This window comes from Neopsephotus bourkii, unplaced genomic scaffold, assembly GCF_033783945.1.
Source record: "Neopsephotus bourkii isolate Nb327-2 ecotype Australia unplaced genomic scaffold, CSIRO-AGI_Nbou_v1 NB_1433, whole genome shotgun sequence".
NCBI lineage: Eukaryota > Metazoa > Chordata > Aves > Psittaciformes > Psittacidae > Neopsephotus > Neopsephotus bourkii.
Window position 1 is genome coordinate 793236 of NW_026901910.1, and position 16508 is coordinate 809743.

Sequence of the window (16508 nt, forward strand, 5' to 3'; positions counted from 1 at the left end):
ACCAGGGCTGCTGCCCCTCCACAAGCACCAATAAAGGGATCCACTTCCTGTGGCAGTTGCTGCATCTCCATCACCCCTCTCATCCCAGAGCATCCTGCAGCATTTCCCAACAGCTCTGCTGCCAACAGTGATCGGATGCATCTTCCACACCTGCATCACCCAAGCTCTCCCATGCTCTTCTTGTGCAGAGAAAGAGCTTAAGAAAGTACCTGGTAAGAAACAAGTCAGAGACCTGCCCTACGAGAGCAGCACACTCACACCCAAGTGGGGCAGGCAGGAAGGCACAAGCTGTACCCAGGGAATCACCTCTCCCACTAAGGTGAATTCAGGAAGTCCACATTACTGTTTTACATCTCAGAAGCAGTGCCTCTCGGGGTGCCCTGCAGCACTGCAGTCACACACAGCCCTTGCACCAACAGCCTCTGACTCCCCTCATCCCTCCTTGTGGAAGAAACACCACCAGAATCAAGTACCAAAAAAGCAAGCTGTTATTTCCGAGTGTACACACAGGTTCCAGGACTGCGAGAAAGGGAACACAGTGAATAAAAACCAGGGAACAAAGCCCCAAGACCCTCCAGCTCCAGGGAAAACTGCACATTTGCTTCCACAGGAAACTGTCCCCCCTAAAAGAGTGCTGGAAGAGACTGGAGAGGACCAGCTCTGCAGCAACCACGTGTTCCAAATGCCTCCAGCATGAAGAACAACCTGAGATTTAGGACACCTGAAGACTTGTGAACCGCCCTCAGAGGACAAAGCATTTGGCATCAAACAAATAGAAAACAAATCAGTTTCTACAGTTTGTTAGAAGACAAACAAATGGCCCAGAAACCAGTGTCTCACGGGGAGCACCAGTGCGGGGAGCTGCTCCTGCACGCAGCAGCCCCTGCACCTCCACCACTGCGCTGCCCCAAGTCCTCCCCCCTCAGGCTTGATGGGGAAACCCTCTTTTGGCAGCTCTCCTCCATTCAGCCTCTCCTCTCGGAACAGGGTCCAGTGGATGCTGAGCGCCGAGGACAGGGCTTGGTCCAGGCGGAGTGAGCTGCTCCTCACAGCTCTGGCCAGGCAACAGCCAGGAGCGGTGCTGTGCGTGGTCCTTCACCTGACCTACATGTCCTCAACGCTCCACTTGTAGGCGAGCTCCTGAACCGCCTTCTTGTTGGCTATCCTGGCAAAGCGCTGCTGCTCGAAGCCGTTGGACCTGCGAACACCACCAAGAACACCATGGGCTGCTGGGCAGGAGCTTCTCTGAAGCAATCAAACTTTGAGACATTCTGAGCTTTCTGCTACTTTTACTGTGGCTCAGCCTCCATCTCGATCTGCAGTAGCATCTCTGAAGCTCTTCACACCTTAGCTGATAATACCAGCCCTTACTATTGGCAACACCCTCAGCAACTGGTAGCTGTGAATCTTTACACCAGGAACCGTTTGAGGCAAAGCTCATCCATGTTCACTAACACAGCACTGCATCAGGACACGTACCTGTCCACGCCGTCCCAGCGGTGCCCTGGCCATATGTTAAACCTGTTGAGTGGAGGTGCTGGTCCATTGTACCGGGGCTTTTCTAGGAACAGACAGAGCAATAGAGCCGTTTAATCCTTCAGTGCACCCATGGTCACATCATCATCACCCCAGAGGTACATCAAGCAGTGTGTGTACAGCCAGCTACAGCTCACAGAGGGAACTCCCACAGACACGATCAAGTCGGACTCTCCTGATTTTTAAGTCACCAGATCCTGCTCCCCAAGCTAACAAACAGTAGTGACCATCACTGGTAACAAACCAGCAGCAACAAACATTGCTGCTGCACTCACTTCATAAAAGTAGGCCTTGAGGACCAAGCTGCATTTAAACAGCAGCTTCACTTTTATGCTGCCAGGGACTTAAAGCAGAGATTGATGTAATTCAGAATCAAACCTTTCTTCTCTTTGTTCTCTTTGGCCTTCCTCTTTTTGATGAACTCAGCCATGGGGTCTCCCTCCCTCTCCTGCTCTCTCAGCATTCGATCCAGATCCTGGTCATCAATGTAACGGGCCAACGGCTTCTGCATCTCTTTTATGGCATCTTCCACGTTCTGCTGCTGCTGCCTCCCCTGTGCCAGCCTGGAAACAAACACAGAACCAAGTCATCACTCACTGGGAGTTGCTCTGCTTGAAAGACGCATCACAGCCTGAACTTCCACTGTGTATGCAGCATTCCCAATACACATCCAGCCAGAGGGAATAACTGCAGGGGTCTCCAGGGCATGTGCAACACGTGGCCTCCCAGTCCCAGACCCAGACTCAGAACACAGTGACACCACTGCTGGAAGAGAGACCGAAGAGCCCTGAGACGGTGCTGGGAGCTGTGCAGACCCTTACCCCTTTCCCCATCTGGCATACTGCTCATCCCTCTCGGGCTTGGCTTCAGCTTTCTGCTGCTGCAGACCCTTACCCCTTTGCCCAGACCCATCCCCAGCTAGGAGGAAGCGCAGACCCTTACCCCTTTCCCCATCTGGCATACTGCTCATCCCTCTCGGGCTTGGCTTCAGCTTTCTGCTGCTGCAGAAAGCTGACCCTTACCCCTTTGCCCAGACCCATCCCCACCTAGGAGGAAGCGCAGACCCTTACCCCTTTCCCCATCTGGCATACTGCTCATCCCTCTCGGACTTGGCTTCAGCTTTCTGCTGCTGCTCCAGCCGCTCCTGCGCCAGGTCCCTCCTGCGGCCCGACTTGTCTCGGAAGACGGTCTCAGTGTGTCGGGATTCCTCTGGATGGGACACATGCCTCAAGTCACACGTTTGGGAACATTCCCATGACTAACTGCCCCTCACTTTGGTATTTTCCCCCCTGAATCATTCCAGGCTCTGACAAACTGAGAGCAGGAAGCAGAAAGCGAGCTGGTGCTCGTGCAGTGTTTTACACCCCTACCTTCCAAGTGCTTGGTACTCCTCTCATGCTTCCTGAGCTCCTGCTGCTCCCTCCGCAGCACATCAGCTGACACCAGGCCAGCTTTGACCCCCGAAAGCATGGTGTTTGCCTGTAATTCAAACAGAAGTCTCAGTCAGTGCTGGCTGAAGCTGTCCAGGATCCAGAGGTGCAACAAGGGGAACGTCTACCTTCTTGGGAGATCCCTTGGCGTCACAGTGGCGAGGCGGAGAGAGGTCCTGGGGGCTCCTGGAGCGGTGCTGCTCCTTCCCGGCTGGCAGAGCCCGTCGGGGAGGGGACAGATCCGAGTCCGAGGCCTGGCTGTGGTTGTGTTTGAGAGGACCACGCTTTGGGGAGCCGCTGTGTACACGGCCCAGCCTGCGCTCTGCATCAGGGGCATTCCGGATGCCTCTCCGTGGGGATGGGGAGCTAGAGTCGTGCCTCAGGCCCCTCTGAGGCGAGGGCACCTGCCTGGGCTGTGTCGTAGCTGGAAAAGCACCTGCAGTAAAGACACACACTAACTGCAAACCCCAGAGGTAGGCAGAGTCAGTCTCACAAAAGGACTAAAAATGTTAGCTCCTAGGAAAATCAGATCTCAAGAGATGACATGCTATAGGGCAAAGACAGGTATGTGACAAGAGCCTGGGAATTCTCTGAATCCTTCTAAACATGTACTGCCTGGAGACAGGGTTTAAACTCCAGTCTCCTTTTGGACATGCCTAAGCCTTAGCCAGTTATCTCTCAGTTCTGGTCTGGCTGATGAAAGAACTAGCTGTACCAACAGAAATTACCATCTATCCACCACCATTCCATGCCTGCAGACTGCCAATTCCCCACCACTCATCCGTCAGGCACACACAAACATGATCCTAGAGTGGGCAGGCAGCAAAGCACAGGACAGACAGGACAAACTCCTACACACACTCACCTTTTGTCCTACTCTGCTTTCTCAGGCTGGGTGACCCTGTCCTCTTCTGCCGGGGCGGTGAGGAATCCGAGTCAGAGCTGTACCTCTGCTTGCGTGGAGGGGACAGGTCTGGGGTGGCCTGGCGCTTCTGGCGTGATGAGGACTTGTCAGAGACACCGTGCCGGGGCTGAGGCTGCTCCCCTGGGGCCCTTCCTGACTGTGCCTTGTCTGTGGGCTTGCAGCTCCTCTTCCCTGATGCTGAACTGCCCCTCTTTGGGGACACATCTGGGGAGTCGTGGCGCTGCCGCCGGGGAGGGGACAGGTCAGGGGAGTCGTGGCGCTTCCTCCTTGGTGGGGAGAGGTCAGGGGAGTCGTGGCGTTTCCTCCTTGGTGGGGAGAGGTCAGGGGAGTCGTGGCGCTTCCTCCTTGGTGGGGAGAGGTCAGGGGAGTCCTGGGTGGTGGGGGGTGGGGAGTCCTGGCGCTTCCTCCTTGGTGGGGAGAGGTCAGGGGAGTCGTGGCGCTTCCTCCTTGGTGGGGAGAGGTCAGGGGAGTCCTGGCGCTTCCTCCTTGGTGGTGAGAGGTCAGGGGAGTCGTGGCGCTTCCTCCTTGGTGGGGAGAGGTCAGGGGAGTCCTGGCGCTTCCTCCTTGGTGGTGAGAGGTCAGGGGAGTCGTGGCGCTTCCTCCTTGGTGGGGAGAGGTCAGGGGAGTCCTGGCGCTTCCTCCTTGGTGGGGAGAGGTCAGGGGAGTCGTGGCGCTTCCTCCTTGGTGGTGAGAGGTCAGGGGAGTCGTGGCGCTGCTGCCTGGGAGGCAGGAGGCTGCAGGAGTTGTTCCTCTCCTGCCTGGGAGGGGACAGGTCAGGGGAGTCGTGGCGCTTCCTCCGTGGTGGGGATGGGTCTGGGGAGCCGCTGTGCTTCCCCCTCGGTGGTGAGAGCTCGGGGGAGTCGTGGCGCTTCTTTCTGGGTGGGGACGGCTCCGGGGAGTCGTGGCGCCGGCGCCCGGGAGGCAGGAGGCTGCTGCAGTTGTTCCTGTCCTGCCCGGTGAGGGCTGGATCCGGGCCCACAGGCGCTCTGTCAGGGGAGCCCTCCGGGGAGTCGTGGCGCTGCCGCCTGCCAGGAGAGGCAAAGGTGGGAACCAGAGTGAGAGCTGTGTTTGGTTGCTGCCTCCAAGCTGGAAATGAAACCCAAGCGGGATCTGTAAAGGCAGCAGTAGGGATCAAGGGTGAAAACAAGAGAGCCTGGATGCTATGCAACCACAGAACAGAGAATGAGTTGGGGAATGGTTTGGGTTGGAAGGGACCTTAAAGCTCATCCAGTTCCAACCCCTGCCATACTCAAGGACACTTTCCACTAGAGCAAGTTGCTCCAAGCCCCATCCAACATCCCACAGGTGCTTTCAGAAGAGGCTTCACCCAGATCCCTGACACTGCCCCTGTGGGACAGCAGGGACACCTATCACACCGAAACCCAGAGCGCTGCTGCCGGTCCCCCAGCACGGGAAAGGGAATCCCTGTCCCTGCCACTTCTCACACTTCACAACAAAGCTCTTAGAAACTGCAGTAAAAGAGAGGCACCACCAGGAAAAAGGACTTCACCCACAGAAGGATTCTCAGCTGGAGCCTGTACCTGGGGGCAGATTTGGCAGCGACTGAAACATCCAAACTCTGCGAGTCTTCATTTTGGTCTAAAGGAGAACAACCAGAAAGACACCATCACCAGGGAGCTGCAGAGCCCATGCTCTCATCAGCATTCCAAGGATACAGATACCTTTGGTCTGGTCTCACCTCCAAGGAGTTTCCATTTAGCATTTGTTCGGAATTCCTCCATGAGCTTCACCTCATCCGGACGCTCGTCAATAAATTCTGCCACCTGAACACAGAAAAGCAGCTTTGGAGGGGGAGAAAGAACAGATTTCTACCCTCTGGCACAAAGAATTACCCCTAACAGCACTGAGAACTGCTGTGGGACCATCGTTCCACTTCCCAGAGCCTCTGCCCTTGAAGAACCTCCTTGCTGCCAGCATTCCCACCAACGGCACAGCTACCTTCTGCCCTGCCTCCAGAGCTGCTTTAAAGCCCCGAGAACCACTGTATGGACTCACCACATCCTTCGGGCACTTGTGAGACTGGATATAAGTAAAGAACGGGCTACTTCTGCCTGCAGGGAGCTCATTCACCCTTGTGCTTAGCGCAGGAACACCCGTCCCTCCCTGCTGCAGACGCTCCCAAAGGAGGAGGCGACGAGAAAGGTTCCCATAGGGAGACACGGGCCGGACCCCGCCAGGAGCCCGGCGTCAGTGCCGCCGCGTTCAGCCCCTCCCGCTCACCACAGGCATGTCCCCTTCGTCCTCCTCCTCCTCCTCCTTCTCGTGGCCCGCAGCGATGCTGCTCCAGCTCACGTCGTCATCCACGATCCGCATCCTGCGAGCGGGAAACGGGGCCCCGGTCGCCGTCAGCGAAGCGGGCTCCGCGGGAGCGCCCAGGCCGCGGCCCGCCTCGGGCACTGCGGAAAGGCCGCGGCTGGCACCGGCCGCGCCGTCCCCTTGCCCCGCCACTCACCCGCCTCTGCCGGCCGCGCCCGGCGGCTTCTTCCTGCGGCGGCGGCGGGGCTGGGCGGGCGCGGCGGCGGCGGCCGGGCCGCTCAGGTACCGCCGCAGGTACTCGGCCTTCGACAGCCCCTGCGCCGCCATCTTGGCGCCAACCGGAAGTGAGGTCAGCGCGCTGGTACGCGGCGCCGGAGGGGGCGTGGCCTGGTAGCAGGCGTGGGTTTAGCGGTTTGTGGGCGTGGTTAGCGGTGGTGGGCGGGGCCATCACGGTCGGACACGGCACCTCCTTCAACACGCGGCTTTATTTGGGGGCCCCCAGGACCCCACCGGCTCCATGAGTCCCCATGGCGACCCCCAAATGGGATAAGGCGACCCAACAGCGCCCCCCGACTGAGATAAGGGTGTCCCAGGCAGGGAGAGGGGCTCTGGCCCCAGAAAGTCCCATTCCATCGAGGTTTACAGGTCCGGCTACCGGCCCGAGGCTCCCTCCGACTCGTAGCCCTCCGTCTTCATGTCGTTGAGGCCCAGGTCTTCGTTCTGCTCAAAGCTCCGCTCGTAGCGCTCCACTCGGAGCTCCGGGTCCTCCTCCGGAGCGTACACATTCTGTGGGGGGAGATGGGGGCTCCTTACAGGCTCTGACCCCTCAGCAGCACCCACACAGGGGCTTCGGATGAGAGTCACCCTCTCAAGGGTCTCATGTGAACCAGACCACATTCCCAGCCCGATTCCAGGGAACAGACACCATTCCCATCTTCCTTCCCTCAAAGCCACCAGCAGTTCCCTTTCCCTGCTCACTGCCAGACCCCCAAAGGGAAATAAAGGAATTCCACCCAAACTGCTTGCAACACGTCAAGGAGCCCATCTCCCACTGTACCTGAAGGTAGCTGTTGCCTGCAGGGTCATCCAGGATGAGGTGAGCCTTCACCTTTCCCTCTATGACCTGTGGAAAGAGAGCACATCCAGGCATTAGTGCTCTTAACCCTTCACTCCTGGCACCAGGCCATTCCCAGCACGCTCCAGGCATTCCTGGCATTGCCCTCAGTTAAACCACAGCAGTGGCTGGGTAAATTCAGGAGCGCGCTCACCTCCTGCAGCTTCCCAATGAACTCCTGCAGCTTCCCGGTCCTGCTGGGTGTAGAGCTGTCCCCCAGGGTGAAGGGGTTCCTCTCCACCTGGAGGAGCAGGAACTCTCAGTGCAGTGTGAGACCCCAGCTCCGCAGAGGGGCTGAACCCCCAGCACCACTCACCAGGTCCCGGATGTCCTTCAGCAGCCCCTCCAGCGTGGTGAACTTCCCCCCCAGCGCTCCCATGCCCAGCTCGAACTCCAGCTCCGGGATCTCCACACTGCACGTCTCCGACTGCAGAGGAAGAACCCAGTGAGCCCCACGGGGCCACTGAGCCCCAGGCACCAGCTCCAGGGCAGGGCAGGTATCCAGAGGCACTGCACCTTGAGGATGTCCCTTGTCATGTCAGAGGGGTCTGTGATCCGCAGGGTAATCCTGGTGCCCTGCGGCTCGATGGCTCCTCCAGACTTCACCTACGAGCACCCACAGTCACCTTCACAGACCCCATACTTAAGCCACACCCCAATGCTCTGAGAGGGTTTACCCAGCAGCCCAGAGGCCACTCCAAGCCCAGGGACAGTGCCTTAACCCAGGGGGCTGAAGCAGGCATGGACATGGCCAAACCGAGCTCTCCAGGACCCAGCTCTCCCCTTGCCTTGCTCAGGAAGGCAACTCAGACCCAGCCTGACCACGCTGCACACGCAGCCTGCACACAGCTCGTGTGTGCTCTACCCCTGCCCAGGAACAGCTCTGCCACCCCCAGCACAATGCTCCTCAGCCATGAATCCAGCCTGGAGGGCAGGGACCCTGGAAACACCTACCCATGGAAGGTGAGAAGCCCACTGCCCCCCAGCGCACAGGGCTCACCTCATTCGTCCTGTGGCCACAGGAGTCACAGTTTGTGGCCATGATGATCACCTCCTTGAAGTGTGGGATCTCTGGAGCAGACAGTCAAGGAAAACCCAAGGAAAGGGAAGTCTCAGAGATCCCAACAGCCTCAGTCCTTCCCGAGGCATTGCAGGAGCTCATGGGCAAGTCCTGAGCAGCACTGGCTCCCTGAGAGGCTCCTTATGCAGCAGGAACAGCACACATGGGACTCTCCCCACTGCTGCCTCCATGCAGGGCCCCACAGGGGGCAATGATCCATGCCCTCACTCCAAGGATACGCACTAACTTCATATTCGTGTTGGCTGGAGCGTTGCACTCGGGGCAGTTGGTGTTGAACTGCAGGACCTGGGGCGGAGGAGCATCAGAAAGGCCCATGTACCCCAAAGGCACCGGCCCCCCTGGCATGGGCACCACTGCAGTCACTCACCTCATTCCTCAGGTCCTCTGCAGCATCATCTGGCTTCTCATCCAACTCCTCTCCCTGCAGCAGGGGACAGGAGCAGCGTTAACTCCTGTTCCTTAACTCAGAGCCTCCCGGAGGACAAGGGGGGTGATGGCACAGCTTGAGCAGCTCCCCATTACCTCCAGCCCCAGCATGGCAGCCTGCTGGGGACTCCTCCTGTAGTGAGTGACCACCAGAGCATCGTCCTTCTGCGGCGCACGAGGGTTCTCCACAAAGCTGTTCCCTGAGGGGTCATCGATGATCTATGGGAGAACAAAGCTTTAGGAACCCATCCCATGCTTCCCCCGGGGGGAAAGGGGATGCATCCCCAGGGACTCACAAAGGTGAAGGGGGAATGCACTTCTTTCAGCTGCTTTAGCTTCCCAATGAACTCATCTATTTTAATGGCCACCTCCTGGTCTGTTGCCTGCAAAGGAGGAGAGGTCTGAGACCAGTGCTGGAGCAGGCAGTTGAAGGCACCAGCACAAACCAGAGTACCCAGAACACTCCTCCACCAGCAGTGCACAACACAGAAGATGAGCACAACGAGCACTGCCAAGAAGCCTCCTGTTCCAGCACGTACCCTGCGGACAGGCTGGTCCTGCTCCAGGCCGGCCACAGCTCTGTCAATGAGCCCTTCAATGGTGGTAAGGACTTGAGAAGGAAAGAGAACACAAGCAAGGTGCTGTTAGACACACCGCAGAGTGCCACACATAGGCCCCACCACGCCGATGTGACCCAATGGAGCAAGGGCAGGTGCTTCCCCACACAGCCCCCCTACCCACCTCCCTTCTGGGAGAAAGCAGGGATCTCAAAGTCCAGCTCTGGAATCCGAGCCGTGGCGCAGTCGGTCTTCACCACCTCCCTGTTCAGGTCCTGCACACGACAACAGTGGAGGAGCTGCGTTAGGACCCTGATGGGACCAGGACTGCGGGACCCCACTGGGGTACACGGCGCCTATGTGAGCCCCAGGCTTCAGCAGCCTCGATGCACCCAGGGGCACAGCGGGAATGTGCCCGCTTGGGGATGTAAACACTGCCCAACACACACCGGTAACACTCGAACAGCGCACACCAGGCACACTTTAGTGCTGCACCGGGAGCCGGGGGTGAGGCGCGGGGTGCGCAGGGAGGCAGCGCTCACCTGCCGGGAGGTGACGGTGAGGGTGTAGCGCACGCCCTGCTCCTGGATGCGCCCCGCGGACTGGATCTCGGTGTTGGACCAGGAGCAGCTCCCGCAGGTGAAGGAGCTGACGATGACCTCTTTGAAGAACGGGATCCTGGTGAGCAGGAGCCGCGTCACCCCCTGCGGCACGACGGGGCTGCTGGGAACCCGGCTCCTGGGGCTGCGCTGCCCGCGGGCCCGGCGCCTGCCAACACCGCCAAGCACCCAACCCTACAGCGGGCCCTGGGCCCCGCTCTGCCTCCTGCACCCCCCTGCATCCCCCTCCCGCACCCCCCTTCCTGCCTCCCGCACCCGCTCCCCTGCCCCGGCCCCAGGCGCCGCGCAGGCCGCAGTGCCCGGCTCGGTCCCGCAGTGCCCGGCGCGGCCCGCTCACGCTGCAGAAGCAGTTCATGCACAGGGACTCGATCTCCGCCGGCCGCTGCTCCCCGTCCTCAGCGCTCAGCGGCCGGAACAGGGACCCGGCGCCCGCCGCCTCCACCGCGCCCAGCGCCGACATGCTGCCCCGCCGTCACGTGGGGCGGCGCGCGGTCACGTGAGGAAGCGGCACGGTCCAACATGGCGGCGCCTTTATTGGTGCTCATGGTGCCCCGGTCCCGTTGCCCTCCCCGACCCCGATCCCGATCCCGGTCCCGATCCCCGTCCCGATCCCGGTCCCGGCCCCGGCCTCTCCAGCGCCGCCCCGCTCCCCCAGGCTGCGGGACAAGTCCTTCCATAGCGCATCGAGGCGGGCGTGCAGGTCCTCCACGGGCGGCGGGTCCCCCTCCGTGTCCCCCGGGACCCGCGCCGACAGCTTCAGCCGCATCTCCTCCGTCTCCTGGTCCAGGGCGCGGGTGAAGTCCTGGATCTGGATGTACGTGTCCCGCCGGAACTCGTCCACCCGGCGCTGCACCTCCCGCGCCAGCGCCTCTCTGTAGCGCTCCGGGGTGGGCGGCGGCTCCCGCAGGCTGCCGGGGTAAAGGCTCAGCTTGGCCTTGAGCTGCTCCAGGTTCCTCTGGATCTTGTGGTGCAGGTCCCTGGCGCTCTGGGTCAGCCTGGAGGACAGCTCCTGGATGTACTGGTTGAGCTGCTCCGGGCTGGCCTGGCTGTGCGGGACCACGTTGCGGTGCAGCTCCTCCACGTTGCGGTGGATCTCGGTCACCAGCCTGTCCGCGTACGGGTGGAAGATGCCCTTCACCTGCTCCGTGTGCAGCGCGATCTTGTCGCTGTAGTGAGCCAGGAAGCGCTGCACCTCGTCCGCCCCCCCCAGGAGCTGAGCCGTCACCTCCTGGCTCGGCATCAGGTGGCGCCGCAGCTCCCGGGCCTTGAGGGACACTTGGTCCAGCAGCTCCTCCGTGAAGGGCTGCAGGCGGTAGCGGAGCTCTTCCAGGTGCCTGCCCACCCTGTGGTGCACCTCGTCCACGTACGGCGACAGCTTCACCCGCAGGCTCTCCAGCTCCTTCCGGATGAGCTTCCTGAGGCTCTCCGAGTCCTGCGACAGCCGCGGCTGCAGCCCTCGGTTCAGGGGCGCCAGCTTCTCCAGGAAGTGCCCCATGTAGCTCACCCCATCCTGGGCGCTTCCCTTCGGGGTCCTGCATGAGAGCAGCCGCTGTGAGCACCCGAACACGCACAAACACACACACTAAAGCTGTTGACAGCCTCCATGAGCCTTTGTGTCCCCAGCGTGCTGGGGGCTTGCAGGGGTTACCCGCTGTACTCACGCCATGCCCCTGCCCAGCTTGCTGCCCTGCCCATGCTCGGGGCTGTCCTTGTCACTCGTCAGCTGGCTCAGGTACTCCCAGAAGCTGCTCCTTGCTGGCTCGGCCGGCGCCGCTGCGGGCAGGGGGGCAGCGTTACCATGGCAGCACCCAGCCTCTGCCCCGTCCCATTGCCCCCTTCATCCCTGAGCGAGCTCCTCCGCTCTGCACCTACCTGGGATGGTGGCCAGGAGGGTGAGGAGCAGCGCAGCCTCCGGAGGCATCGTGTGCTGCGGGAGGAAGGAGAGAGGAGCGCATCAGCGCAGGGCTCCCCGAGCACTCGTGGGTCAGTGCTCCCTGCGCTTCCTGCCCCGTTCACTGTGCCCCACAGGGACCTCTCCCCCGGGGTCCCCCATAGCGCCGCCAGCACAGGAGGGCACCCACACAAGTGACACGGGCAGGAGGTGCCCCTCACCCGGCTCCCGGTGCCTCCCGTGTCCGTGCGGCGCCGCCGGCCCGCGGCTCCCTTTATACACGTGCAGGGGAAGGTCTTTTGGACCTCACTCGGGTAAACACAACGTGGAGGCTGCGGCCGTGCCTGAGGGCTCACGTGGGGGTCACCTGAGTGCCCTGCTCCGGCCTCATCCTGCCCCTGCCCTTTGCAGCCTGGGGCAGAGCTGCAGCACCATAGGGGACACCTGTGGCTGCAGGTGTGATGGAGCCCACGGCACTGGGATGGGGCAGGAGGATCTGTGACGGGGAAGGGTGAAACGAGCACGGTGCCCACCATGGGGCTGCCTGTTTGCCATCGAGCATCCCTGCTTCCCGCTGGGGTACCAAACCCGCCCGTTTTGGTGTGGTTCCCTTCTTGTCGCCTTTCCCCCAGGAAAAAGCAGCCACGTTTTCAGCCTGGGTCACAGCCCCGTGCGGGGAGCTGGGTGCTGACACCAGGCTTTTAAACCAGGAGGGTGCTGCAATGTTTGCAGCCAAGCAGCCCAGCAAACGGGGGCAGGTTTTCCCCATGGGTCAGGGTGCGGGGCTGGGGCAGGGGGCGAAGTCCAGCGCGGTGCTGGGGTGAAGCTCCGAGCAGTCACCGGTGCTCTTTGGCACCAAAGTCCACCCTGATCCCTCCCTGTGTGGACACACGGGGTCACCCCTGGGAGCACCCCCATGCCAGGGCTCAGCTGCTCCCTACCCATCTGCTTACAGCCACAGTCCCTGCAGGCTGTGGGGATGCTGTGTCCATCACCCACCCGGTGCAGCCTGCATAGCCCAGGACCCCATAGCAGCAGCAGGCCCCACTGTATGTCTGTATGTGGGATGCTGCCTGTTGCTGGGGCACCCCTGAGTGGTGAGGTCCTGGTCCCTGACCCCTTTCTGGTTGATGGTGGCTGCATCCACCCCCATCCCCGTGCTGTAATGAGATCCCTGCCTGCCTGGACCCACTCTGTTCCCTTCCCGGCTGCCCTGGGCCGCAGCTTGGGGGTGATGCTGTGCCCCTGTTTGCCCTCCCCAGGCCAGAACACGACACGGAGCAGGCTGTGCATCACACACATGGGTTTATTCGTGCTGCGAGGAGCCGGCCCCGTGCCGGGCGCCAGCAGGGGCTCAGTCGGCCGCGGGCTGCGCGGTGCTGAGGAAAGCGGCCACCTTGTCCCGCACCTCCCTCTCCAGCAGCTCCATGTGGTCCTCGACGCCGGCCGCGCCCGACTCCAGCTTGCCCCGCATGGCCTCGAGGCGCTGCACCAGCTGCTGCCCCAGCGCCTCCCCGAAGGGCGCTGCCCGCTGCCGGAACGCCTCCAGCGTCTGCCCCACGCGCTCATCCAGCTCCTGCGCCAGCGGTGCCAGGCGCTCCCGCAGGCCCTGGGCATCGCCGCCCGCCGCCCGCTGCAGCTCCTGCGCCAGCGGCGAGAGCTGAGCCCGCAGCTCCTCCGAGCTGGCCTCCAGGCGCGCCCGCAGCTCCTCGGCCGCGCGCTCCATCTGCGCCGTCAGCGCCTCGAGCTGGTGGTTGAGCCCATCCTGCACCTCCTGCGCGTAGGGGCTGAGCCCCCGGCGCAGCTCCGCCACGCTCCTGCCCGCCTGCGCCTTCAGCTCCTCGGCCAAGGGCGCCAGGCGCTCCTTGAGGCTCTCCACGCCGCCGTCGATGCGCTGCTGCAGCCGCTCCGCGTAGGGGCTGAGCGAGGCCTGGATGTCCTCGGTGCTGCCCTGCAGCCGCGCCCGCAGCTCGGCTGCCAAGGGCTCCAGCGCCCGCCGCAGGTCCCCGGTGCCGCGGTCCACCTGCGAGCGCAGCTCCTCGGCGTAGGGGCTCATCCTGGCCTGCAGCTGGCGGATGTTGGTGCCGATCTGCTGGTGCACCTCGTCGGCGTAGGGCGCCAGCTTGGCCTGCAGCTCGGCCAGCTCCCGGCGGATCTGCTCCTTGAGGCGCTGCGAGTCCTGCGCCAGCCGCGCCTGCAGCTCCGTGGCGAACGGCACCAGGCGCCGCTGCAGGTCCTCGGCGTACGAGTTCACGCTCTGCAGGTTGCTCCCCAGCAGGGTGCTGGGGACAGGCGGGTGTCAGAGCCCCCCATGTGTGCCCATAGCCCCCTGCCCGCCCCCCCCCCCCCAGCATCCCCCCAGCACCACAGCCCTGCTCACTTGAGCTGCTTGGTGATCTCGGCTTGCTGCAGCTGCTCCACCGTGTCCTTGGCATTGCTGCCCAGCTCCGTGAAGTACTTCCAGAGCACGCTGGCCACCTCGTCCGGGTTGACATCAGCCTGGGCTCCTGCATCCAGAGGTTGGGATCAGCGCTGCCACAACCCCATTCCCATAGGACAGCGCATCCCTATCCATGCCCTAGGGCAGGACAGCATCCTGGCATCCCAAGCCCACACACTGCCTCACCTGACACCACCAGGAGCACCAGGACGAGGGCGGCCGCCTTGGGAGACATCCTGAATGCTGGGGATGCCTGCAGGGACACGGAGCAGGGATGAAGGGAGCCCCATGGCAGCAGCCCCAGTCCCTGCTGCCTGCCCCACTGCAGGCAGTGCAGGCACCACTGTCCCCAGCCACTCACCTGCACTGCCACCACTGCGGTCCTGCGCTGCTGTGCTGCTGTGCTGGGGAGCACCGGCCCTATTTATGCAGCCTGAGTGCCCTCAGTGGCTTCCACGCAGGGCTGGGACACAGCCTCAGGCTTGGACTTTAGCAAGGTCGCGACGTGGAGGTGCCTGACGTGTGCACAGCCCTGACATCAGCCACAGCCCTGACAGCTCCCAGCGGGGTGCCAGGGACAAGGGCAGCGAGGGATGGGGGTACATGCACATAGGCATCCCAGGACAGGGACCCAAGAGCAGCCCCCAGCTCCATAGGATGCAGTGATGGACCCTCTGGTGTCGGCTGTGTGGTACCTGGGATGCTCAATGGGACAGGGCATGGGCTGAGGGGATGCTGTGGTGGATGCATGGAGGCACATGAGCAGATAACATCACTCCCTCTGAGCACAGGCAGGACCCTGCTGCTGCGGGATGCTGCGGGTGCGGGTCTGCCCTTGACCAGCCTGGGACCCGTGTCCCTGGCCCTGAGCATCGGGCTCTGCGGTGTCGCGGCTCCGTGCTGCAGCCGGTGCTGATGTGTCAGGGCTGGGGCGAAGGGCAGGGCTGGCAGGGGCAGGGAGCAGCCGGGAGCGGTGGTGCCAAGGTCCAAGGAGCCCCCGCGGTGCCCCAGGGCTGGAGCAGCCCCACGGGGCCGGGGCCACTGGATGTCACCCTCGTGCTGTGCCCACAGCCCCAGGCCTGTGCGCACGCATGCACCCGATGTGCACACATACACAGACACATGCACACACATGCACAGACACATGCACACACACGCACCCGATGTGCAGACACACGCAGAGCCCCGTGCCTTGTTCCCTAGGGAATTTCCAGGCTCCCGGCCGGGGCAGCCCCTCCGTTACGGACCTGGCACCGCTAAGTCCCTGCCCCGCGGCCCCTTCCCGGCCAGCCCCTGACCTTTGCACAAGCCCCGGAGCCGGCGGTGCGAGGGTATAAAGTGGGACCGGGGCTGCCCCAGTCCCAGAGACCGGCTCAGGTGAGTGGGGAAGCCCTGGTGAGGGTCGCGGTGGGAAGGGGACGGGGTTGGGACCCCCGTGGGGCCGCCTCATGCCGTGTGCTCTGCTCTCTCCGCAGCCATGAGGGTGTCCCTGCTGCTCCTGCTCGCCTGCACGGCTGTCCTGGCAGCGCAAGCAAGTAAGGGGGCTGGGGCCGGGCTCGGGGTGTATAGATGCTCATATCTATAGTGCCTATAGACAGCCTATGGCAGCATCCCATCACACTTGTGCTTGCAGGGGCCGGGGAGCCCGGGGAGCCCGAGGAGCTGGTGCGGAAGATGCAGGAGTACGCGCAGAAAGCATCGGCCATGGCCAGGAGCGCCCTGAGCAGGGTGCAGGAGTCGGAGGTGGCTCAGCAGGCCAGGTACCCCCGTGCCCCCCCCCGCGCCGCCCCGATGCCACGGGGACCATCGGGAGCCGGCGCTGACCCCGTCCCTTGTCCCTGCAGGCGGTGGCTCTCGGACAACGCGGAGCTGGCGAAGCAGCGGCTGGCGCGGTTCAAGGAGCGGCTGGTGCAGCTCTGGAAGGGGACATCGGCTGCGTAGCGCCGGGGGGGGCGGACGGGATGGGGACCCCCCGATCCCCTCCCGATGTCACCGTGCTGGCAATAAAGCAGAGCTGAAACAAGCGGCTGTGGTGCTGTCGTTGGGGGTGAGGAGGGGCGGGATGGATGCGCTGCTCCCCCCTGCTGCGGGCAGGCACAGGAGGGGGAGTGACCCGATCCTGGCTCTGAGTGGGGCACCTCAGTGGTAGGGAGAACCCAGCGCCCCCCATTCCCTCCCTGCCCGAGCCCCCCTCCAGCATCCACTGCAAAG

At 62.6% G+C, this 16508-nt stretch overlaps 6 protein-coding genes across 6 annotated transcripts in view; 2 read left to right on the forward strand and 4 right to left on the reverse strand.

The window, feature by feature from the left end:
- Nucleotides 1-16508, forward strand: part of RNF214 (ring finger protein 214) — a 147265-nt gene that overhangs the window by 37430 nt on the left and 93327 nt on the right. The window lies entirely within an intron of this gene.
- BUD13 (BUD13 homolog) lies at nucleotides 785-6551 on the reverse strand. Its single transcript, XM_061368282.1, has 11 exons — nucleotides 6365-6551; nucleotides 6133-6226; nucleotides 5591-5675; nucleotides 5433-5490; nucleotides 3832-4916; nucleotides 3095-3402; nucleotides 2907-3015; nucleotides 2607-2745; nucleotides 1915-2099; nucleotides 1480-1561; nucleotides 785-1198 (listed from the first exon to the last, which is right to left on the reverse strand). The coding sequence occupies exons 1-11, from the start codon at nucleotides 6493-6495 to the stop codon at nucleotides 1105-1107; spliced, it is 2370 nt and encodes a 789-aa protein (XP_061224266.1). The 5' UTR covers nucleotides 6496-6551; the 3' UTR covers nucleotides 785-1104.
- Nucleotides 6782-10511, reverse strand: ZPR1 (ZPR1 zinc finger). Its single transcript, XM_061368284.1, is given in 15 exon segments — nucleotides 6782-6954; nucleotides 7226-7291; nucleotides 7437-7523; nucleotides 7599-7709; nucleotides 7799-7888; nucleotides 8283-8353; nucleotides 8582-8648; nucleotides 8731-8784; nucleotides 8886-9008; nucleotides 9086-9172; nucleotides 9329-9399; nucleotides 9531-9621; nucleotides 9889-10050; nucleotides 10304-10435; nucleotides 10437-10511. Coding segments are annotated over 15 exon segments (1422 nt in total). The 3' UTR covers nucleotides 6782-6819.
- Nucleotides 10475-11995, reverse strand: APOA5 (apolipoprotein A5). Its single transcript, XM_061368283.1, has 3 exons — nucleotides 11839-11995; nucleotides 11628-11739; nucleotides 10475-11498 (listed from the first exon to the last, which is right to left on the reverse strand). The coding sequence occupies exons 1-3, from the start codon at nucleotides 11885-11887 to the stop codon at nucleotides 10508-10510; spliced, it is 1152 nt and encodes a 383-aa protein (XP_061224267.1). The 5' UTR covers nucleotides 11888-11995; the 3' UTR covers nucleotides 10475-10507.
- Nucleotides 13146-14737, reverse strand: APOA4 (apolipoprotein A4). Its single transcript, XM_061368285.1, has 4 exons — nucleotides 14659-14737; nucleotides 14484-14550; nucleotides 14238-14364; nucleotides 13146-14139 (listed from the first exon to the last, which is right to left on the reverse strand). The coding sequence occupies exons 2-4, from the start codon at nucleotides 14530-14532 to the stop codon at nucleotides 13212-13214; spliced, it is 1104 nt and encodes a 367-aa protein (XP_061224269.1). The 5' UTR covers nucleotides 14533-14550; nucleotides 14659-14737; the 3' UTR covers nucleotides 13146-13211.
- On the forward strand, nucleotides 15688-16320 carry APOC3 (apolipoprotein C3). The gene is made up of 3 exons (XM_061368199.1): nucleotides 15688-15832; nucleotides 15931-16057; nucleotides 16142-16320. Exons 1-3 carry the CDS (start codon nucleotides 15775-15777, stop codon nucleotides 16236-16238), a joined length of 282 nt encoding a protein of 93 aa, XP_061224183.1. The 5' UTR covers nucleotides 15688-15774; the 3' UTR covers nucleotides 16239-16320.